The sequence below is a fragment of the Coffea eugenioides genome, unplaced genomic scaffold, assembly GCF_003713205.1.
Source record: "Coffea eugenioides isolate CCC68of unplaced genomic scaffold, Ceug_1.0 ScVebR1_647;HRSCAF=1358, whole genome shotgun sequence".
Taxonomy (NCBI): Eukaryota; Viridiplantae; Streptophyta; class Magnoliopsida; order Gentianales; family Rubiaceae; genus Coffea; species Coffea eugenioides.
In genome coordinates this window covers 16,577-40,289 of record NW_020864505.1, presented here as the reverse complement: position 1 = coordinate 40,289, position 23,713 = coordinate 16,577, and the positions used below count along the sequence as shown (strand labels likewise).

At 36.3% G+C, this 23,713-nt stretch overlaps 4 protein-coding genes across 4 annotated transcripts; all 4 read left to right on the top strand.

Moving 5' to 3' along the window:
- Nucleotides 1-1,422: 1,422 nt before the first annotated feature.
- Nucleotides 1,423-5,172, top strand: LOC113758672. The gene is made up of 7 exons (XM_027301439.1): nucleotides 1,423-1,615; nucleotides 1,732-1,821; nucleotides 1,896-1,967; nucleotides 2,073-2,135; nucleotides 2,258-2,320; nucleotides 2,590-3,462; nucleotides 3,650-5,172. Exons 1-7 carry the CDS (start codon nucleotides 1,423-1,425, stop codon nucleotides 5,170-5,172), a joined length of 2,877 nt encoding a protein of 958 aa, XP_027157240.1.
- Nucleotides 5,173-6,982: 1,810 nt separating this feature from the next.
- Nucleotides 6,983-10,732, top strand: LOC113758671. The gene is made up of 7 exons (XM_027301438.1): nucleotides 6,983-7,175; nucleotides 7,292-7,381; nucleotides 7,456-7,527; nucleotides 7,633-7,695; nucleotides 7,818-7,880; nucleotides 8,150-9,022; nucleotides 9,210-10,732. The coding sequence occupies exons 1-7, from the start codon at nucleotides 6,983-6,985 to the stop codon at nucleotides 10,730-10,732; spliced, it is 2,877 nt and encodes a 958-aa protein (XP_027157239.1).
- A 2,151-nt stretch (nucleotides 10,733-12,883) lies between these two features.
- Nucleotides 12,884-16,632, top strand: LOC113758670. Its single transcript, XM_027301437.1, has 6 exons — nucleotides 12,884-13,076; nucleotides 13,193-13,282; nucleotides 13,533-13,595; nucleotides 13,718-13,780; nucleotides 14,050-14,922; nucleotides 15,110-16,632. The coding sequence occupies exons 1-6, from the start codon at nucleotides 12,884-12,886 to the stop codon at nucleotides 16,630-16,632; spliced, it is 2,805 nt and encodes a 934-aa protein (XP_027157238.1).
- Nucleotides 16,633-18,441: 1,809 nt separating this feature from the next.
- Nucleotides 18,442-22,191, top strand: LOC113758668. The gene is made up of 7 exons (XM_027301436.1): nucleotides 18,442-18,634; nucleotides 18,751-18,840; nucleotides 18,915-18,986; nucleotides 19,092-19,154; nucleotides 19,277-19,339; nucleotides 19,609-20,481; nucleotides 20,669-22,191. Exons 1-7 carry the CDS (start codon nucleotides 18,442-18,444, stop codon nucleotides 22,189-22,191), a joined length of 2,877 nt encoding a protein of 958 aa, XP_027157237.1.
- Nucleotides 22,192-23,713: the final 1,522 nt, after the last annotated feature.

Sequence of the window (23,713 nt, the reverse complement as noted above, 5' to 3'; positions counted from 1 at the left end):
TCTGCTCTTATTATTTTGATGGGTCCCATAAGTGTTTCTTAATTGCTTAGGGGCTCATATTACCAAATGAGCCCAGATCTAGAATACTAATTCCTAAGTAAAATGCACCAGTTCGTACGCCAATCCTGAAGTGGCCGGTGCTCAACTTAATTACACAACACTGAATAAGGGACCCCACCTGTTCATTAATCAAATCTAACATTAAATACTCAGACCCCTGTTACTCTTCCTCTGCCAACCAAACCGTTTTCTTATTTGCCACTTTGCAAATTTCACCGAAGCCCCTTTGATTATTGATGACTATTATGAGAGGTTTTTAATTAAACTTCCACCAGTTTCACCTCTCTCTGTTAAACGGTCTCTTAATTTCTCCATGTTTGCCACCCATGTCAGTTTCTCTTCTTCTTATCATGTTGGGTTTGTTTAATTCCTTGGCTGATTAGGTCTGGTTTCCGGTTATTTGCTTCTTCTTCCACTTTATACCTCTTAATGGCTCTAATTATTAAACAACCACCAGATAAAGTATCAGCTCCTCCACGTTTGCCCCCTATGGCTTTCCTCCTCCTTCCGCATTTGCTACACGCATAGCCTTCCATCTTCTTCCGTTTCTCTCCTTTCCTCCTATGATTAGTTGGTGTTAAATATGTTGCTACATATAGTTGTTTCTCTATGATATGTTTGGTCCCTGATATGGAATTTCCTTTGAATTGAGGTGAGATTCGTATACAAGTAATTTTGCCCATTTGATTTTGGCTTTTGCTTTCAAAAAAGAATTACCATGGGGATGTCATTAGGGGGATGGGTGTTTTTTTTTATTCTCATCTGTATCCTTCTTCCGTTTATTAGTTCCGGCCTTTCATACAAAGTTAATTATTTTTTTGTCATGCAGGCTCAAACTCTTCTCATCAAGATCAAGTTTTATCGGTTTCTTTTTAAAAAAGGTTAGTTCATTTTCTGCTTTTCTCCAAACTTGCTGGAATAGTTGTTTTGTTTTTTTTAAACATGATTTGTGGACTGTGTTTACCATTGAATTCATGCTTGTTTGGAAATCTCCGTTAGTTTACAATTTACGCTTGTTTGCCAATCTTCTTTTGTTTACATTGGATTGGATTTGAGTATTATGTGGTGCAGTTAAAAAATCTTTTGCTCTTTCATCGCTCATAGATTTCATGACGTGTATCTACATGAAAGCAGAAGCAATTAGTATTGTAGTTGTTCCTTATTTTAAAAGAGCTGCAGTTCATTCTGTAGCAAAAAGTGGTTAATATTCGTAGGCTGAATCCGTACTGAAATATACTACAAATAAGCTTGTGTTTTAGGATCCATTGTGTTTTAGGATTCATTCGAATTGTTCAAGTTTGTGTATACCTCAAGTTCCAACCACTTTTGTTAGTTGGCCCGACATTTCCTTGGCAAACCACTATGAATCGAAACATTGCTCCTTCTAAAATGTTCGACCGAAAAGCTCGGCGTAACGAAAAGGCTAGACAAAGATATGCCTCTTTAACTGAGGAGCAGAAAGAAATCCAACGACAAAAACGCCGTGATGCCTATAAAAGTAAAAATAAAAAGACAAAGACTACTTTTACGTCTTCATTAGTATTGAGAGGAAAAGGTATCGCACTGTATACTACATTATAGTGAATATTTACAGACCTACCCACCTCTATAATAACTCCTAACAAGTATGGCTGTAAACTAAACAACCTTTTCCTCTATCTCTATGCTCAGATGATGAGCACACCAGTAATAAGCAACTGCTACAGCAGGCTTTTCGCATTTGTGAACCTAACTGTGGTCATAAGCACCACCGTGAGGCAGGTTATTTTTGTAATCCCTTTTCCTTTAAGCTATTGTGATGTCATATACGCATAACACTTTCACAATCTATTTAGTTCTTGGAGACAAAGCTGATAGTAATCGAAGGCAGAAGGAGCATGTTTCAGAATTTTCAACATATCACAAAGGTGAACCACATGGAATTAAAAACATTTTTAATTCACAAATATCCAAAGATATATTAAAAGAGACCTACAAAATATGTTAGTTAACATGCTGTGGAAAATGTATAGGTTCTACTTCTACAGCTCGACGGATAAAGAAGTGTCAGCATTCTAAAGTGACGCAATCTTCAGGTTTAGTTATTGTTTCCTGCTGCTAAGTTTAATTATTCTTTCCTCTTGAAACAAACATTACCAACCTAGATTTCTCCTTAGCTACTAGCTAAAAGTGATCACCTTATTTGCCAATATTGTAGACCAACCACCCATCTGCAACTCCTGCTATAGCTTGCTTTCTGAAGCAATGGAGGATCTAACAGGTTAGCTAAAAAACTGATCACCATTGTTGATCACATAAAAGTGGCGATCCCATTAACCTTATATATGATACAACTTTGTATATAATAATGTTTTAAAGTTGCACATATAGGATATTCAGTTGAACCTAAACGTTCAAGAGAAGCTAAACATATGTCAAGACGAAGGTGTTAACAGAATTCAGGTTTATTCCTTCTACATATTAAAACAAGTTGTAAAACTTCAACATATTAAAAACCATATTAATGACATTTTTAACCCATTCATGTAGTTAAAAGCTATGGGGAAGACCAAAATGCTTCGATTAGGAAACAAAACAAGGTACGCAAACAACGTAAAAGGGTGGTGAAGGGAATCGAGGCATTATCTTCGATAAGCTTGGAAGCTGATAGATTACCAGAACAACAGAATTGCAAGTACTGCGGAGCTAAAAAATTTTATTGTGAGTCTGCAAACTTTTGTTGCTCTGATGGAGAAGTAGTCTTAGAAGAGAATAAAATGCCAGACATATTAATAGAGCTATTTACTAGTGAAACTGAAGAAGCAATTTGTTTCAGAACCTATGTAAGAACATACAATAGTATGTTTGCTTTCACCTCTTTCGGAGTTAACTATGATAAATCGCTTTGCCAAAGAAGAAACGGAATATATACTTTTAAAATTCAGGGCCAAATGTATCATTTTATAAATCAATTGATTCCCCATGAAGGATCAGGAATGTTTTTGCAGTTATACTTTCATGATACTGAACATGAAATCGCAAATCGATTGGCTTTTTCAACAAAACTAACTGAGAGCATAGTGGTGAAACTCATGGAACTCATGAAAAGTAACCCTTATGCTTGCTTTTTCCGAAGCCTGAGACATGTTCCAGACTTGGACAATTATCAAATAGTCCTAAAATCTTACTGTCAAACTGATCAGCGAGTCTTTAACAAGCCAACAGTATCCCAAGTAGCTGCACTGTGGGTTGAAGGTGAAAACTCACAGGACAGCTATGCTAGACACATTCAAGTATACACAAAAGAGGGTCACAGTCGTAGAATTCAATATTACTATGGCTGTTATGATCCATTGCAGTATCCACTTCTATTTCCCTTTGGCGAAACAGGGTGGCAACCTGGAATTCAGAGATCTGGCACTGGTAATCCAAAAAAAAAGAAAAAGATCAATTAGAAATCATCAACAGGCTGCATAACAAGCTTCAAATCTGCCGAAGATATAATAGAATCAGAAGAGAAAGGTTAGTTGTTTTTAAATATAATACAAATTTTATGAATAGAATTTTAGTTTACCAAATGTAAACTGAAGCTTAAAATTTTTTGAAACAGCTTTCAAAAACTTTGAGAATTCAAAGGAGAATGTGTCCATGCGTGAATACTATGCATATAGGTTCCAGATGAGGGAGAAAAATAAACCAAATATTCTTAATACTGCCCGTGCATTTCAACAGTATGTAGTGGACATGTACGTAAAAATTGAGAGTCAAAGGCTTGATTTTTTCCGGCATAGGCAACAACAAATTAGGACTGAGCAATTACAGGGTGTCATGGATTCTGTAGTTGAGGGCCAATGTAGAGGTTCAAAAGTAGGGCGACGAGTAATTTTGCCAGCATCTTTTATAGGAGGCCCGTGTGATATGAAAAGAAGGTATGTTGATGCTATGGCCTTAGTTCAAAAATTCGGAAAACCTAACATTTTTTTAACAATGACTTGTAACCCATCATGGCCAGAAATCAAAGAAAACTCACTGCCCACTGATGAGTCTCAAAACCGTGTTGATCTTTCTGCTAGAGTTTTTCATGCCAAGTTAGAAATTTTAAAAGAAGAGTTGTTTAAGAAAGAGGTATTGGGTAAAGTAGCTGCTTACACCTATGTTGTTGAATTCCCAAAATGGGGGTTGCCGCATGCACATTTCTTAATAATTTTACACCCAACGTCTAAATTATATTCAACGGAATCCTATGATCACATTGTTTCTGCTGAGATTCCTGACAAGAAAGAGCATCCACACTTGTTTAAAATGGTTCGCAAACACATGATACATGGTCCTTGTGGCAATAAAAATGCAGATAACGTGTGTATGCAAGGTACAACTGTTAAAAAATGCAAAACTCATTATCCTAAACAGTGGGCAGAAAAGACTACACAATCTGAAAATTCTTATCCAACATATAGGCGGAGGAACAATGGAGAAAAGGTAAAAGTTCGAGGCCATGAATTGGATAATAGATGGGTGGTTCCATATAATCCTTACTTGTTAGCAAAATTCAATTGCCATATGAATGTTGAAATTTGCTCAACAATAAAGGTAGTCAAGTATACTTATAAGTACATATATAAGGGACATGATAAAATACACTTTGCTGTGAATTCAGATGACAGATCTAAAGAGATAGATGAAATTAAGGAGTACCAATCAGCAAGATGGGTTACTCCTATTGAAGCCATTTGGCGAATTTACAGATTTCCCTTATTTGAAACACATCCTGGTGTCATTAACCTTCAGCTACATCTTGAAAATTATCAATCTCTGACCTTCAAAGATGATGCTGATCTTAGAGATCTTTTGAAAAGTAAATTTGCTAAGAAAAGTATGCTAACTGAATTTTTCCTTATGAATGCTACTGATGAGAGAGCCAAAACATTGAAATGCACATACAAAGAATTTCCTGAACATTTTGTGTGGAAACCTGGTAAACACATATGGGATATTAGGCAGCAGAGAGGTTCAATAGGCCGAATTGTTACAGCAACCGCCCTTTTTGGATATCATTGTCAATTTAGTGGACAAGGTAGAGATGTTGAGCTGATATTGTACAAGTTGTTAATGCAATGGTTGGTGTTAATATGACTATTTTATCCATGATGCTTGCAACGTTATCACGCATTGTAACTGGTCTGCTCTTATTATTTTGATGGGTCCCATAAGTGTTTCTTAATTGCTTAGGGGCTCATATTACCAAATGAGCCCAGATCTAGAATACTAATTCCTAAGTAAAATGCACCAGTTCGTACGCCAATCCTGAAGTGGCCGGTGCTCAACTTAATTACACAATAAGAAAATCTTCGTTGTGCATTTTAGCTTTAAGTTTCAACCGCCCTTTTTGGATATCATTGTCAATTTAGTGGACAAGGTAGAGATGTTGAGCTGATATTGTACAAGTTGTTAATGCAATGGTTGGTGTTAATATGACTATTTTATCCATGATGCTTGCAACGTTATCACGCATTGTAACTGGTCTGCTCTTATTATTTTGATGGGTCCCATAAGTGTTTCTTAATTGCTTAGGGGCTCATATTACCAAATGAGCCCAGATCTAGAATACTAATTCCTAAGTAAAATGCACCAGTTCGTACGCCAATCCTGAAGTGGCCGGTGCTCAACTTAATTACACAACACTGAATAAGGGACCCCACCTGTTCATTAATCAAATCTAACATTAAATACTCAGACCCCTGTTACTCTTCCTCTGCCAACCAAACCGTTTTCTTATTTGCCACTTTGCAAATTTCACCGAAGCCCCTTTGATTATTGATGACTATTATGAGAGGTTTTTAATTAAACTTCCACCAGTTTCACCTCTCTCTGTTAAACGGTCTCTTAATTTCTCCATGTTTGCCACCCATGTCAGTTTCTCTTCTTCTTATCATGTTGGGTTTGTTTAATTCCTTGGCTGATTAGGTCTGGTTTCCGGTTATTTGCTTCTTCTTCCACTTTATACCTCTTAATGGCTCTAATTATTAAACAACCACCAGATAAAGTATCAGCTCCTCCACGTTTGCCCCCTATGGCTTTCCTCCTCCTTCCGCATTTGCTACACGCATAGCCTTCCATCTTCTTCCGTTTCTCTCCTTTCCTCCTATGATTAGTTGGTGTTAAATATGTTGCTACATATAGTTGTTTCTCTATGATATGTTTGGTCCCTGATATGGAATTTCCTTTGAATTGAGGTGAGATTCGTATACAAGTAATTTTGCCCATTTGATTTTGGCTTTTGCTTTCAAAAAAGAATTACCATGGGGATGTCATTAGGGGGATGGGTGTTTTTTTTTATTCTCATCTGTATCCTTCTTCCGTTTATTAGTTCCGGCCTTTCATACAAAGTTAATTATTTTTTTGTCATGCAGGCTCAAACTCTTCTCATCAAGATCAAGTTTTATCGGTTTCTTTTTAAAAAAGGTTAGTTCATTTTCTGCTTTTCTCCAAACTTGCTGGAATAGTTGTTTTGTTTTTTTTAAACATGATTTGTGGACTGTGTTTACCATTGAATTCATGCTTGTTTGGAAATCTCCGTTAGTTTACAATTTACGCTTGTTTGCCAATCTTCTTTTGTTTACATTGGATTGGATTTGAGTATTATGTGGTGCAGTTAAAAAATCTTTTGCTCTTTCATCGCTCATAGATTTCATGACGTGTATCTACATGAAAGCATAAGCAATTAGTATTGTAGTTGTTCCTTATTTTAAAAGAGCTGCAGTTCATTCTGTAGCAAAAAGTGGTTAATATTCGTAGGCTGAATCCGTACTGAAATATACTACAAATAAGCTTGTGTTTTAGGATCCATTGTGTTTTAGGATTCATTCGAATTGTTCAAGTTTGTGTATACCTCAAGTTCCAACCACTTTTGTTAGTTGGCCCGACATTTCCTTGGCAAACCACTATGAATCGAAACATTGCTCCTTCTAAAATGTTCGACCGAAAAGCTCGGCGTAACGAAAAGGCTAGACAAAGATATGCCTCTTTAACTGAGGAGCAGAAAGAAATCCAACGACAAAAACGCCGTGATGCCTATAAAAGTAAAAATAAAAAGACAAAGACTACTTTTACGTCTTCATTAGTATTGAGAGGAAAAGGTATCGCACTGTATACTACATTATAGTGAATATTTACAGACCTACCCACCTCTATAATAACTCCTAACAAGTATGGCTGTAAACTAAACAACCTTTTCCTCTATCTCTATGCTCAGATGATGAGCACACCAGTAATAAGCAACTGCTACAGCAGGCTTTTCGCATTTGTGAACCTAACTGTGGTCATAAGCACCACCGTGAGGCAGGTTATTTTTGTAATCCCTTTTCCTTTAAGCTATTGTGATGTCATATACGCATAACACTTTCACAATCTATTTAGTTCTTGGAGACAAAGCTGATAGTAATCGAAGGCAGAAGGAGCATGTTTCAGAATTTTCAACATATCACAAAGGTGAACCACATGGAATTAAAAACATTTTTAATTCACAAATATCCAAAGATATATTAAAAGAGACCTACAAAATATGTTAGTTAACATGCTGTGGAAAATGTATAGGTTCTACTTCTACAGCTCGACGGATAAAGAAGTGTCAGCATTCTAAAGTGACGCAATCTTCAGGTTTAGTTATTGTTTCCTGCTGCTAAGTTTAATTATTCTTTCCTCTTGAAACAAACATTACCAACCTAGATTTCTCCTTAGCTACTAGCTAAAAGTGATCACCTTATTTGCCAATATTGTAGACCAACCACCCATCTGCAACTCCTGCTATAGCTTGCTTTCTGAAGCAATGGAGGATCTAACAGGTTAGCTAAAAAACTGATCACCATTGTTGATCACATAAAAGTGGCGATCCCATTAACCTTATATATGATACAACTTTGTATATAATAATGTTTTAAAGTTGCACATATAGGATATTCAGTTGAACCTAAACGTTCAAGAGAAGCTAAACATATGTCAAGACGAAGGTGTTAACAGAATTCAGGTTTATTCCTTCTACATATTAAAACAAGTTGTAAAACTTCAACATATTAAAAACCATATTAATGACATTTTTAACCCATTCATGTAGTTAAAAGCTATGGGGAAGACCAAAATGCTTCGATTAGGAAACAAAACAAGGTACGCAAACAACGTAAAAGGGTGGTGAAGGGAATCGAGGCATTATCTTCGATAAGCTTGGAAGCTGATAGATTACCAGAACAACAGAATTGCAAGTACTGCGGAGCTAAAAAATTTTATTGTGAGTCTGCAAACTTTTGTTGCTCTGATGGAGAAGTAGTCTTAGAAGAGAATAAAATGCCAGACATATTAATAGAGCTATTTACTAGTGAAACTGAAGAAGCAATTTGTTTCAGAACCTATGTAAGAACATACAATAGTATGTTTGCTTTCACCTCTTTCGGAGTTAACTATGATAAATCGCTTTGCCAAAGAAGAAACGGAATATATACTTTTAAAATTCAGGGCCAAATGTATCATTTTATAAATCAATTGATTCCCCATGAAGGATCAGGAATGTTTTTGCAGTTATACTTTCATGATACTGAACATGAAATCGCAAATCGATTGGCTTTTTCAACAAAACTAACTGAGAGCATAGTGGTGAAACTCATGGAACTCATGAAAAGTAACCCTTATGCTTGCTTTTTCCGAAGCCTGAGACATGTTCCAGACTTGGACAATTATCAAATAGTCCTAAAATCTTACTGTCAAACTGATCAGCGAGTCTTTAACAAGCCAACAGTATCCCAAGTAGCTGCACTGTGGGTTGAAGGTGAAAACTCACAGGACAGCTATGCTAGACACATTCAAGTATACACAAAAGAGGGTCACAGTCGTAGAATTCAATATTACTATGGCTGTTATGATCCATTGCAGTATCCACTTCTATTTCCCTTTGGCGAAACAGGGTGGCAACCTGGAATTCAGAGATCTGGCACTGGTAATCCAAAAAAAAAGAAAAAGATCAATTAGAAATCATCAACAGGCTGCATAACAAGCTTCAAATCTGCCGAAGATATAATAGAATCAGAAGAGAAAGGTTAGTTGTTTTTAAATATAATACAAATTTTATGAATAGAATTTTAGTTTACCAAATGTAAACTGAAGCTTAAAATTTTTTGAAACAGCTTTCAAAAACTTTGAGAATTCAAAGGAGAATGTGTCCATGCGTGAATACTATGCATATAGGTTCCAGATGAGGGAGAAAAATAAACCAAATATTCTTAATACTGCCCGTGCATTTCAACAGTATGTAGTGGACATGTACGTAAAAATTGAGAGTCAAAGGCTTGATTTTTTCCGGCATAGGCAACAACAAATTAGGACTGAGCAATTACAGGGTGTCATGGATTCTGTAGTTGAGGGCCAATGTAGAGGTTCAAAAGTAGGGCAACGAGTAATTTTGCCAGCATCTTTTATAGGAGGCCCGTGTGATATGAAAAGAAGGTATGTTGATGCTATGGCCTTAGTTCAAAAATTCGGAAAACCTAACATTTTTTTAACAATGACTTGTAACCCATCATGGCCAGAAATCAAAGAAAACTCACTGCCCACTGATGAGTCTCAAAACCGTGTTGATCTTTCTGCTAGAGTTTTTCATGCCAAGTTAGAAATTTTAAAAGAAGAGTTGTTTAAGAAAGAGGTATTGGGTAAAGTAGCTGCTTACACCTATGTTGTTGAATTCCCAAAATGGGGGTTGCCGCATGCACATTTCTTAATAATTTTACACCCAACGTCTAAATTATATTCAACGGAATCCTATGATCACATTGTTTCTGCTGAGATTCCTGACAAGAAAGAGCATCCACACTTGTTTAAAATGGTTCGCAAACACATGATACATGGTCCTTGTGGCAATAAAAATGCAGATAACGTGTGTATGCAAGGTACAACTGTTAAAAAATGCAAAACTCATTATCCTAAACAGTGGGCAGAAAAGACTACACAATCTGAAAATTCTTATCCAACATATAGGCGGAGGAACAATGGAGAAAAGGTAAAAGTTCGAGGCCATGAATTGGATAATAGATGGGTGGTTCCATATAATCCTTACTTGTTAGCAAAATTCAATTGCCATATGAATGTTGAAATTTGCTCAACAATAAAGGTAGTCAAGTATACTTATAAGTACATATATAAGGGACATGATAAAATACACTTTGCTGTGAATTCAGATGACAGATCTAAAGAGATAGATGAAATTAAGGAGTACCAATCAGCAAGATGGGTTACTCCTATTGAAGCCATTTGGCGAATTTACAGATTTCCCTTATTTGAAACACATCCTGGTGTCATTAACCTTCAGCTACATCTTGAAAATTATCAATCTCTGACCTTCAAAGATGATGCTGATCTTAGAGATCTTTTGAAAAGTAAATTTGCTAAGAAAAGTATGCTAACTGAATTTTTCCTTATGAATGCTACTGATGAGAGAGCCAAAACATTGAAATGCACATACAAAGAATTTCCTGAACATTTTGTGTGGAAACCTGGTAAACACATATGGGATATTAGGCAGCAGAGAGGTTCAATAGGCCGAATTGTTACAGCAACCGCCCTTTTTGGATATCATTGTCAATTTAGTGGACAAGGTAGAGATGTTGAGCTGATATTGTACAAGTTGTTAATGCAATGGTTGGTGTTAATATGACTATTTTATCCATGATGCTTGCAACGTTATCACGCATTGTAACTGGTCTGCTCTTATTATTTTGATGGGTCCCATAAGTGTTTCTTAATTGCTTAGGGGCTCATATTACCAAATGAGCCCAGATCTAGAATACTAATTCCTAAGTAAAATGCACCAGTTCGTACGCCAATCCTGAAGTGGCCGGTGCTCAACTTAATTACACAATAAGAAAATCTTCGTTGTGCATTTTAGCTTTAAGTTTCAACCGCCCTTTTTGGATATCATTGTCAATTTAGTGGACAAGGTAGAGATGTTGAGCTGATATTGTACAAGTTGTTAATGCAATGGTTGGTGTTAATATGACTATTTTATCCATGATGCTTGCAACGTTATCACGCATTGTAACTGGTCTGCTCTTATTATTTTGATGGGTCCCATAAGTGTTTCTTAATTGCTTAGGGGCTCATATTACCAAATGAGCCCAGATCTAGAATACTAATTCCTAAGTAAAATGCACCAGTTCGTACGCCAATCCTGAAGTGGCCGGTGCTCAACTTAATTACACAATAAGAAAATCTTCGTTGTGCATTTTAGCTTTAAGTTTCAACCGCCCTTTTTGGATATCATTGTCAATTTAGTGGACGAGGTAGAGATGTTGAGCTGATATTGTACAAGTTGTTAATGCAATGGTTGGTGTTAATATGACTATTTTATCCATGATGCTTGCAACGTTATCACGCATTGTAACTGGTCTGCTCTTATTATTTTGATGGGTCCCATAAGTGTTTCTTAATTGCTTAGGGGCTCATATTACCAAATGAGCCCAGATCTAGAATACTAATTCCTAAGTAAAATGCACCAGTTCGTACGCCAATCCTGAAGTGGCCGGTGCTCAACTTAATTACACAACACTGAATAAGGGACCCCACCTGTTCATTAATCAAATCTAACATTAAATACTCAGACCCCTGTTACTCTTCCTCTGCCAACCAAACCGTTTTCTTATTTGCCACTTTGCAAATTTCACCGAAGCCCCTTTGATTATTGATGACTATTATGAGAGGTTTTTAATTAAACTTCCACCAGTTTCACCTCTCTCTGTTAAACGGTCTCTTAATTTCTCCATGTTTGCCACCCATGTCAGTTTCTCTTCTTCTTATCATGTTGGGTTTGTTTAATTCCTTGGCTGATTAGGTCTGGTTTCCGGTTATTTGCTTCTTCTTCCACTTTATACCTCTTAATGGCTCTAATTATTAAACAACCACCAGATAAAGTATCAGCTCCTCCACGTTTGCCCCTATGGCTTTCCTCCTCCTTCCGCATTTGCTACACGCATAGCCTTCCATCTTCTTCCGTTTCTCTCCTTTCCTCCTATGATTAGTTGGTGTTAAATATGTTGCTACATATAGTTGTTTCTCTATGATATGTTTGGTCCCTGATATGGAATTTCCTTTGAATTGAGGTGAGATTCGTATACAAGTAATTTTGCCCATTTGATTTTGGCTTTTGCTTTCAAAAAAGAATTACCATGGGGATGTCATTAGGGGGATGGGTGTTTTTTTTTATTCTCATCTGTATCCTTCTTCCGTTTATTAGTTCCGGCCTTTCATACAAAGTTAATTATTTTTTTGTCATGCAGGCTCAAACTCTTCTCATCAAGATCAAGTTTTATCGGTTTCTTTTTAAAAAAGGTTAGTTCATTTTCTGCTTTTCTCCAAACTTGCTGGAATAGTTGTTTTGTTTTTTTTAAACATGATTTGTGGACTGTGTTTACCATTGAATTCATGCTTGTTTGGAAATCTCCGTTAGTTTACAATTTACGCTTGTTTGCCAATCTTCTTTTGTTTACATTGGATTGGATTTGAGTATTATGTGGTGCAGTTAAAAAATCTTTTGCTCTTTCATCGCTCATAGATTTCATGACGTGTATCTACATGAAAGCATAAGCAATTAGTATTGTAGTTGTTCCTTATTTTAAAAGAGCTGCAGTTCATTCTGTAGCAAAAAGTGGTTAATATTCGTAGGCTGAATCCGTACTGAAATATACTACAAATAAGCTTGTGTTTTAGGATCCATTGTGTTTTAGGATTCATTCGAATTGTTCAAGTTTGTGTATACCTCAAGTTCCAACCACTTTTGTTAGTTGGCCCGACATTTCCTTGGCAAACCACTATGAATCGAAACATTGCTCCTTCTAAAATGTTCGACCGAAAAGCTCGGCGTAACGAAAAGGCTAGACAAAGATATGCCTCTTTAACTGAGGAGCAGAAAGAAATCCAACGACAAAAACGCCGTGATGCCTATAAAAGTAAAAATAAAAAGACAAAGACTACTTTTACGTCTTCATTAGTATTGAGAGGAAAAGGTATCGCACTGTATACTACATTATAGTGAATATTTACAGACCTACCCACCTCTATAATAACTCCTAACAAGTATGGCTGTAAACTAAACAACCTTTTCCTCTATCTCTATGCTCAGATGATGAGCACACCAGTAATAAGCAACTGCTACAGCAGGCTTTTCGCATTTGTGAACCTAACTGTGGTCATAAGCACCACCGTGAGGCAGGTTATTTTTGTAATCCCTTTTCCTTTAAGCTATTGTGATGTCATATACGCATAACACTTTCACAATCTATTTAGTTCTTGGAGACAAAGCTGATAGTAATCGAGGCAGAAGGAGCATGTTTCAGAATTTTCAACATATCACAAAGGTGAACCACATGGAATTAAAAACATTTTTAATTCACAAATATCCAAAGATATATTAAAAGAGACCTACAAAATATGTTAGTTAACATGCTGTGGAAAATGTATAGGTTCTACTTCTACAGCTCGACGGATAAAGAAGTGTCAGCATTCTAAAGTGACGCAATCTTCAGGTTTAGTTATTGTTTCCTGCTGCTAAGTTTAATTATTCTTTCCTCTTGAAACAAACATTACCAACCTAGATTTCTCCTTAGCTACTAGCTAAAAGTGATCACCTTATTTGCCAATATTGTAGACCAACCACCCATCTGCAACTCCTGCTATAGCTTGCTTTCTGAAGCAATGGAGGATCTAACAGGTTAGCTAAAAAACTGATCACCATTGTTGATCACATAAAAGTGGCGATCCCATTAACCTTATATATGATACAACTTTGTATATAATAATGTTTTAAAGTTGCACATATAGGATATTCAGTTGAACCTAAACGTTCAAGAGAAGCTAAACATATGTCAAGACGAAGGTGTTAACAGAATTCAGGTTTATTCCTTCTACATATTAAAACAAGTTGTAAAACTTCAACATATTAAAAACCATATTAATGACATTTTTAACCCATTCATGTAGTTAAAAGCTATGGGGAAGACCAAAATGCTTCGATTAGGAAACAAAACAAGGTACGCAAACAACGTAAAAGGGTGGTGAAGGGAATCGAGGCATTATCTTCGATAAGCTTGGAAGCTGATAGATTACCAGAACAACAGAATTGCAAGTACTGCGGAGCTAAAAAATTTTATTGTGAGTCTGCAAACTTTTGTTGCTCTGATGGAGAAGTAGTCTTAGAAGAGAATAAAATGCCAGACATATTAATAGAGCTATTTACTAGTGAAACTGAAGAAGCAATTTGTTTCAGAACCTATGTAAGAACATACAATAGTATGTTTGCTTTCACCTCTTTCGGAGTTAACTATGATAAATCGCTTTGCCAAAGAAGAAACGGAATATATACTTTTAAAATTCAGGGCCAAATGTATCATTTTATAAATCAATTGATTCCCCATGAAGGATCAGGAATGTTTTTGCAGTTATACTTTCATGATACTGAACATGAAATCGCAAATCGATTGGCTTTTTCAACAAAACTAACTGAGAGCATAGTGGTGAAACTCATGGAACTCATGAAAAGTAACCCTTATGCTTGCTTTTTCCGAAGCCTGAGACATGTTCCAGACTTGGACAATTATCAAATAGTCCTAAAATCTTACTGTCAAACTGATCAGCGAGTCTTTAACAAGCCAACAGTATCCCAAGTAGCTGCACTGTGGGTTGAAGGTGAAAACTCACAGGACAGCTATGCTAGACACATTCAAGTATACACAAAAGAGGGTCACAGTCGTAGAATTCAATATTACTATGGCTGTTATGATCCATTGCAGTATCCACTTCTATTTCCCTTTGGCGAAACAGGGTGGCAACCTGGAATTCAGAGATCTGGCACTGGTAATCCAAAAAAAAAGAAAAAGATCAATTAGAAATCATCAACAGGCTGCATAACAAGCTTCAAATCTGCCGAAGATATAATAGAATCAGAAGAGAAAGGTTAGTTGTTTTTAAATATAATACAAATTTTATGAATAGAATTTTAGTTTACCAAATGTAAACTGAAGCTTAAAATTTTTTGAAACAGCTTTCAAAAACTTTGAGAATTCAAAGGAGAATGTGTCCATGCGTGAATACTATGCATATAGGTTCCAGATGAGGGAGAAAAATAAACCAAATATTCTTAATACTGCCCGTGCATTTCAACAGTATGTAGTGGACATGTACGTAAAAATTGAGAGTCAAAGGCTTGATTTTTTCCGGCATAGGCAACAACAAATTAGGACTGAGCAATTACAGGGTGTCATGGATTCTGTAGTTGAGGGCCAATGTAGAGGTTCAAAAGTAGGGCAACGAGTAATTTTGCCAGCATCTTTTATAGGAGGCCCGTGTGATATGAAAAGAAGGTATGTTGATGCTATGGCCTTAGTTCAAAAATTCGGAAAACCTAACATTTTTTTAACAATGACTTGTAACCCATCATGGCCAGAAATCAAAGAAAACTCACTGCCCACTGATGAGTCTCAAAACCGTGTTGATCTTTCTGCTAGAGTTTTTCATGCCAAGTTAGAAATTTTAAAAGAAGAGTTGTTTAAGAAAGAGGTATTGGGTAAAGTAGCTGCTTACACCTATGTTGTTGAATTCCCAAAATGGGGGTTGCCGCATGCACATTTCTTAATAATTTTACACCCAACGTCTAAATTATATTCAACGGAATCCTATGATCACATTGTTTCTGCTGAGATTCCTGACAAGAAAGAGCATCCACACTTGTTTAAAATGGTTCGCAAACACATGATACATGGTCCTTGTGGCAATAAAAATGCAGATAACGTGTGTATGCAAGGTACAACTGTTAAAAAATGCAAAACTCATTATCCTAAACAGTGGGCAGAAAAGACTACACAATCTGAAAATTCTTATCCAACATATAGGCGGAGGAACAATGGAGAAAAGGTAAAAGTTCGAGGCCATGAATTGGATAATAGATGGGTGGTTCCATATAATCCTTACTTGTTAGCAAAATTCAATTGCCATATGAATGTTGAAATTTGCTCAACAATAAAGGTAGTCAAGTATACTTATAAGTACATATATAAGGGACATGATAAAATACACTTTGCTGTGAATTCAGATGACAGATCTAAAGAGATAGATGAAATTAAGGAGTACCAATCAGCAAGATGGGTTACTCCTATTGAAGCCATTTGGCGAATTTACAGATTTCCCTTATTTGAAACACATCCTGGTGTCATTAACCTTCAGCTACATCTTGAAAATTATCAATCTCTGACCTTCAAAGATGATGCTGATCTTAGAGATCTTTTGAAAAGTAAATTTGCTAAGAAAAGTATGCTAACTGAATTTTTCCTTATGAATGCTACTGATGAGAGAGCCAAAACATTGAAATGCACATACAAAGAATTTCCTGAACATTTTGTGTGGAAACCTGGTAAACACATATGGGATATTAGGCAGCAGAGAGGTTCAATAGGCCGAATTGTTACAGCAACCGCCCTTTTTGGATATCATTGTCAATTTAGTGGACAAGGTAGAGATGTTGAGCTGATATTGTACAAGTTGTTAATGCAATGGTTGGTGTTAATATGACTATTTTATCCATGATGCTTGCAACGTTATCACGCATTGTAACTGGTCTGCTCTTATTATTTTGATGGGTCCCATAAGTGTTTCTTAATTGCTTAGGGGCTCATATTACCAAATGAGCCCAGATCTAGAATACTAATTCCTAAGTAAAATGCACCAGTTCGTACGCCAATCCTGAAGTGGCCGGTGCTCAACTTAATTACACAATAAGAAAATCTTCGTTGTGCATTTTAGCTTTAAGTTTCAACCGCCCTTTTTGGATATCATTGTCAATTTAGTGGACAAGGTAGAGATGTTGAGCTGATATTGTACAAGTTGTTAATGCAATGGTTGGTGTTAATATGACTATTTTATCCATGATGCTTGCAACGTTATCACGCATTGTAACTGGTCTGCTCTTATTATTTTGATGGGTCCCATAAGTGTTTCTTAATTGCTTAGGGGCTCATATTACCAAATGAGCCCAGATCTAGAATACTAATTCCTAAGTAAAATGCACCAGTTCGTACGCCAATCCTGAAGTGGCCGGTGCTCAACTTAATTACACAACACTGAATAAGGGACCCCACCTGTTCATTAATCAAATCTAACATTAAATACTCAGACCCCTGTTACTCTTCCTCTGCCAACCAAACCGTTTTCTTATTTGCCACTTTGCAAATTTCACCGAAGCCCCTTTGATTATTGATGACTATTATGAGAGGTTTTTAATTAAACTTCCACCAGTTTCACCTCTCTCTGTTAAACGGTCTCTTAATTTCTCCATGTTTGCCACCCATGTCAGTTTCTCTTCTTCTTATCATGTTGGGTTTGTTTAATTCCTTGGCTGATTAGGTCTGGTTTCCGGTTATTTGCTTCTTCTTCCACTTTATACCTCTTAATGGCTCTAATTATTAAACAACCACCAGATAAAGTATCAGCTCCTCCACGTTTGCCCCTATGGCTTTCCTCCTCCTTCCGCATTTGCTACACGCATAGCCTTCCATCTTCTTCCGTTTCTCTCCTTTCCTCCTATGATTAGTTGGTGTTAAATATGTTGCTACATATAGTTGTTTCTCTATGATATGTTTGGTCCCTGATATGGAATTTCCTTTGAATTGAGGTGAGATTCGTATACAAGTAATTTTGCCCATTTGATTTTGGCTTTTGCTTTCAAAAAAGAATTACCATGGGGATGTCATTAGGGGGATGGGTGTTTTTTTTTATTCTCATCTGTATCCTTCTTCCGTTTATTAGTTCCGGCCTTTCATACAAAGTTAATTATTTTTTTGTCATGCAGGCTCAAACTCTTCTCATCAAGATCAAGTTTTATCGGTTTCTTTTTAAAAAAGGTTAGTTCATTTTCTGCTTTTCTCCAAACTTGCTGGAATAGTTGTTTTGTTTTTTTTAAACATGATTTGTGGACTGTGTTTACCATTGAATTCATGCTTGTTTGGAAATCTCCGTTAGTTTACAATTTACGCTTGTTTGCCAATCTTCTTTTGTTTACATTGGATTGGATTTGAGTATTATGTGGTGCAGTTAAAAAATCTTTTGCTCTTTCATCGCTCATAGATTTCATGACGTGTATCTACATGAAAGCATAAGCAATTAGTATTGTAGTTGTTCCTTATTTTAAAAGAGCTGCAGTTCATTCTGTAGCAAAAAGTGGTTAATATTCGTAGGCTGAATCCGTACTGAAATATACTACAAATAAGCTTGTGTTTTAGGATCCATTGTGTTTTAGGATTCATTCGAATTGTTCAAGTTTGTGTATACCTCAAGTTCCAACCACTTTTGTTAGTTGGCCCGACATTTCCTTGGCAAACCACTATGAATCGAAACATTGCTCCTTCTAAAATGTTCGACCGAAAAGCTCGGCGTAACGAAAAGGCTAGACAAAGATATGCCTCTTTAACTGAGGAGCAGAAAGAAATCCAACGACAAAAACGCCGTGATGCCTATAAAAGTAAAAATAAAAAGACAAAGACTACTTTTACGTCTTCATTAGTATTGAGAGGAAAAGGTATCGCACTGTATACTACATTATAGTGAATATTTACAGACCTACCCACCTCTATAATAACTCCTAACAAGTATGGCTGTAAACTAAACAACCTTTTCCTCTATCTCTATGCTCAGATGATGAGCACACCAGTAATAAGCAACTGTTACAGCAGGCTTTTCGCATTTGTGAACCTAACTGTGGTCATAAGCACCACCGTGAGGCAGGTTATTTTTGTAATCCCTTTTCCTTTAAGCTATTGTGATGTCATATACGCATAACACTTTCACAATCTATTTAGTTCTTGGAGACAAAGCTGATAGTAATCGAAGGCAGAAGGAGCATGTTTCAGAATTTTCAACATATCACAAAGGTGAACCACATGGAATTAAAAACATTTTTAATTCACAAATATCCAAAGATATATTAAAAGAGACCTACAAAATATGTTAGTTAACATGCTGTGGAAAATGTATAGGTTCTACTTCTACAGCTCGACGGATAAAGAAGTGTCAGCATTCTAAAGTGACGCAATCTTCAGGTTTAGTTATTGTTTCCTGCTGCTAAGTTTAATTATTCTTTCCTCTTGAAACAAACATTACCAACCTAGATTTCTCCTTAGCTACTAGCTAAAAGTGATCACCTTATTTGCCAATATTGTAGACCAACCACCCATCTGCAACTCCTGCTATAGCTTGCTTTCTGAAGCAATGGAGGATCTAACAGGTTAGCTAAAAAACTGATCACCATTGTTGATCACATAAAAGTGGCGATCCCATTAACCTTATATATGATACAACTTTGTATATAATAATGTTTTAAAGTTGCACATATAGGATATTCAGTTGAACCTAAACGTTCAAGAGAAGCTAAACATATGTCAAGACGAAGGTGTTAACAGAATTCAGGTTTATTCCTTCTACATATTAAAACAAGTTGTAAAACTTCAACATATTAAAAACCATATTAATGACATTTTTAACCCATTCATGTAGTTAAAAGCTATGGGGAAGACCAAAATGCTTCGATTAGGAAACAAAACAAGGTACGCAAACAACGTAAAAGGGTGGTGAAGGGAATCGAGGCATTATCTTCGATAAGCTTGGAAGCTGATAGATTACCAGAACAACAGAATTGCAAGTACTGCGGAGCTAAAAAATTTTATTGTGAGTCTGCAAACTTTTGTTGCTCTGATGGAGAAGTAGTCTTAGAAGAGAATAAAATGCCAGACATATTAATAGAGCTATTTACTAGTGAAACTGAAGAAGCAATTTGTTTCAGAACCTATGTAAGAACATACAATAGTATGTTTGCTTTCACCTCTTTCGGAGTTAACTATGATAAATCGCTTTGCCAAAGAAGAAACGGAATATATACTTTTAAAATTCAGGGCCAAATGTATCATTTTATAAATCAATTGATTCCCCATGAAGGATCAGGAATGTTTTTGCAGTTATACTTTCATGATACTGAACATGAAATCGCAAATCGATTGGCTTTTTCAACAAAACTAACTGAGAGCATAGTGGTGAAACTCATGGAACTCATGAAAAGTAACCCTTATGCTTGCTTTTTCCGAAGCCTGAGACATGTTCCAGACTTGGACAATTATCAAATAGTCCTAAAATCTTACTGTCAAACTGATCAGCGAGTCTTTAACAAGCCAACAGTATCCCAAGTAGCTGCACTGTGGGTTGAAGGTGAAAACTCACAGGACAGCTATGCTAGACACATTCAAGTATACACAAAAGAGGGTCACAGTCGTAGAATTCAATATTACTATGGCTGTTATGATCCATTGCAGTATCCACTTCTATTTCCCTTTGGCGAAACAGGGTGGCAACCTGGAATTCAGAGATCTGGCACTGGTAATCCAAAAAAAAAGAAAAAGATCAATTAGAAATCATCAACAGGCTGCATAACAAGCTTCAAATCTGCCGAAGATATAATAGAATCAGAAGAGAAAGGTTAGTTGTTTTTAAATATAATACAAATTTTATGAATAGAATTTTAGTTTACCAAATGTAAACTGAAGCTTAAAATTTTTTGAAACAGCTTTCAAAAACTTTGAGAATTCAAAGGAGAATGTGTCCATGCGTGAATACTATGCATATAGGTTCCAGATGAGGGAGAAAAATAAACCAAATATTCTTAATACTGCCCGTGCATTTCAACAGTATGTAGTGGACATGTACGTAAAAATTGAGAGTCAAAGGCTTGATTTTTTCCGGCATAGGCAACAACAAATTAGGACTGAGCAATTACAGGGTGTCATGGATTCTGTAGTTGAGGGCCAATGTAGAGGTTCAAAAGTAGGGCGACGAGTAATTTTGCCAGCATCTTTTATAGGAGGCCCGTGTGATATGAAAAGAAGGTATGTTGATGCTATGGCCTTAGTTCAAAAATTCGGAAAACCTAACATTTTTTTAACAATGACTTGTAACCCATCATGGCCAGAAATCAAAGAAAACTCACTGCCCACTGATGAGTCTCAAAACCGTGTTGATCTTTCTGCTAGAGTTTTTCATGCCAAGTTAGAAATTTTAAAAGAAGAGTTGTTTAAGAAAGAGGTATTGGGTAAAGTAGCTGCTTACACCTATGTTGTTGAATTCCCAAAATGGGGGTTGCCGCATGCACATTTCTTAATAATTTTACACCCAACGTCTAAATTATATTCAACGGAATCCTATGATCACATTGTTTCTGCTGAGATTCCTGACAAGAAAGAGCATCCACACTTGTTTAAAATGGTTCGCAAACACATGATACATGGTCCTTGTGGCAATAAAAATGCAGATAACGTGTGTATGCAAGGTACAACTGTTAAAAAATGCAAAACTCATTATCCTAAACAGTGGGCAGAAAAGACTACACAATCTGAAAATTCTTATCCAACATATAGGCGGAGGAACAATGGAGAAAAGGTAAAAGTTCGAGGCCATGAATTGGATAATAGATGGGTGGTTCCATATAATCCTTACTTGTTAGCAAAATTCAATTGCCATATGAATGTTGAAATTTGCTCAACAATAAAGGTAGTCAAGTATACTTATAAGTACATATATAAGGGACATGATAAAATACACTTTGCTGTGAATTCAGATGACAGATCTAAAGAGATAGATGAAATTAAGGAGTACCAATCAGCAAGATGGGTTACTCCTATTGAAGCCATTTGGCGAATTTACAGATTTCCCTTATTTGAAACACATCCTGGTGTCATTAACCTTCAGCTACATCTTGAAAATTATCAATCTCTGACCTTCAAAGATGATGCTGATCTTAGAGATCTTTTGAAAAGTAAATTTGCTAAGAAAAGTATGCTAACTGAATTTTTCCTTATGAATGCTACTGATGAGAGAGCCAAAACATTGAAATGCACATACAAAGAATTTCCTGAACATTTTGTGTGGAAACCTGGTAAACACATATGGGATATTAGGCAGCAGAGAGGTTCAATAGGCCGAATTGTTACAGCAACCGCCCTTTTTGGATATCATTGTCAATTTAGTGGACAAGGTAGAGATGTTGAGCTGATATTGTACAAGTTGTTAATGCAATGGTTGGTGTTAATATGACTATTTTATCCATGATGCTTGCAACGTTATCACGCATTGTAACTGGTCTGCTCTTATTATTTTGATGGGTCCCATAAGTGTTTCTTAATTGCTTAGGGGCTCATATTACCAAATGAGCCCAGATCTAGAATACTAATTCCTAAGTAAAATGCACCAGTTCGTACGCCAATCCTGAAGTGGCCGGTGCTCAACTTAATTACACAATAAGAAAATCTTCGTTGTGCATTTTAGCTTTAAGTTTCAACCGCCCTTTTTGGATATCATTGTCAATTTAGTGGACAAGGTAGAGATGTTGAGCTGATATTGTACAAGTTGTTAATGCAATGGTTGGTGTTAATATGACTATTTTATCCATGATGCTTGCAACGTTATCACGCATTGTAACTGGTCTGCTCTTATTATTTTGATGGGTCCCATAAGTGTTTCTTAATTGCTTAGGGGCTCATATTACCAAATGAGCCCAGATCTAGAATACTAATTCCTAAGTAAAATGCACCAGTTCGTACGCCAATCCTGAAGTGGCCGGTGCTCAACTTAATTACACAACACTGAATAAGGGACCCCACCTGTTCATTAATCAAATCTAACATTAAATACTCAGACCCCTGTTACTCTTCCTCTGCCAACCAAACCGTTTTCTTATTTGCCACTTTGCAAATTTCACCGAAGCCCCTTTGATTATTGATGACTATTATGAGAGGTTTTTAATTAAACTTCCACCAGTTTCACCTCTCTCTGTTAAACGGTCTCTTAATTTCTCCATGTTTGCCACCCATGTCAGTTTCTCTTCTTCTTATCATGTTGGGTTTGTTTAATTCCTTGGCTGATTAGGTCTGGTTTCCGGTTATTTGCTTCTTCTTCCACTTTATACCTCTTAATGGCTCTAATTATTAAACAACCACCAGATAAAGTATCAGCTCCTCCACGTTTGCCCCCTATGGCTTTCCTCCTCCTTCCGCATTTGCTACACGCATAGCCTTCCATCTTCTTCCGTTTCTCTCCTTTCCTCCTATGATTAGTTGGTGTTAAATATGTTGCTACATATAGTTGTTTCTCTATGATATGTTTGGTCCCTGATATGGAATTTCCTTTGAATTGAGGTGAGATTCGTATACAAGTAATTTTGCCCATTTGATTTTGGCTTTTGCTTTCAAAAAAGAATTACCATGGGGATGTCATTAGGGGGATGGGTGTTTTTTTTTATTCTCATCTGTATCCTTCTTCCGTTTATTAGTTCCGGCCTTTCATACAAAGTTAATTATTTTTTTGTCATGCAGGCTCAAACTCTTCTCATCAAGATCAAGTTTTATCGGTTTCTTTTTAAAAAAGGTTAGTTCATTTTCTGCTTTTCTCCAAACTTGCTGGAATAGTTGTTTTGTTTTTTTTAAACATGATTTGTGGACTGTGTTTACCATTGAATTCATGCTTGTTTGGAAATCTCCGTTAGTTTACAATTTACGCTTGTTTGCCAATCTTCTTTTGTTTACATTGGATTGGATTTGAGTATTATGTGGTGCAGTTA

What these genes read in the sequence shown, in the direction of transcription:
- LOC113758672 (XM_027301439.1), top strand. Translation starts at nt 1,423, where the DNA reads ATGAATCGAAACATTGCTCCTTCTAAAATGTTCGACCGAAAAGCTCGG. An exon ending in ATTTTCAACATATCACAAAG is followed by an intron (nt 1,968 to 2,072) that starts GTGAACCACATG and finishes GAAAATGTATAG; the next exon opens with GTTCTACTTCTACAGCTCGA. An exon ending in AGCAATGGAGGATCTAACAG is followed by an intron (nt 2,321 to 2,589) that starts GTTAGCTAAAAA and finishes CCATTCATGTAG; the next exon opens with TTAAAAGCTATGGGGAAGAC.
- LOC113758671 (XM_027301438.1), top strand. Translation starts at nt 6,983, where the DNA reads ATGAATCGAAACATTGCTCCTTCTAAAATGTTCGACCGAAAAGCTCGG. An exon ending in ATTAGTATTGAGAGGAAAAG is followed by an intron (nt 7,176 to 7,291) that starts GTATCGCACTGT and finishes CTCTATGCTCAG; the next exon opens with ATGATGAGCACACCAGTAAT. An exon ending in TAAAGTGACGCAATCTTCAG is followed by an intron (nt 7,696 to 7,817) that starts GTTTAGTTATTG and finishes CCAATATTGTAG; the next exon opens with ACCAACCACCCATCTGCAAC.
- LOC113758670 (XM_027301437.1), top strand. Translation starts at nt 12,884, where the DNA reads ATGAATCGAAACATTGCTCCTTCTAAAATGTTCGACCGAAAAGCTCGG. An exon ending in TAAAGTGACGCAATCTTCAG is followed by an intron (nt 13,596 to 13,717) that starts GTTTAGTTATTG and finishes CCAATATTGTAG; the next exon opens with ACCAACCACCCATCTGCAAC. An exon ending in AGCAATGGAGGATCTAACAG is followed by an intron (nt 13,781 to 14,049) that starts GTTAGCTAAAAA and finishes CCATTCATGTAG; the next exon opens with TTAAAAGCTATGGGGAAGAC.
- LOC113758668 (XM_027301436.1), top strand. Translation starts at nt 18,442, where the DNA reads ATGAATCGAAACATTGCTCCTTCTAAAATGTTCGACCGAAAAGCTCGG. An exon ending in TAAAGTGACGCAATCTTCAG is followed by an intron (nt 19,155 to 19,276) that starts GTTTAGTTATTG and finishes CCAATATTGTAG; the next exon opens with ACCAACCACCCATCTGCAAC. An exon ending in AATTCAGAGATCTGGCACTG is followed by an intron (nt 20,482 to 20,668) that starts GTAATCCAAAAA and finishes TTTTTGAAACAG; the next exon opens with CTTTCAAAAACTTTGAGAAT.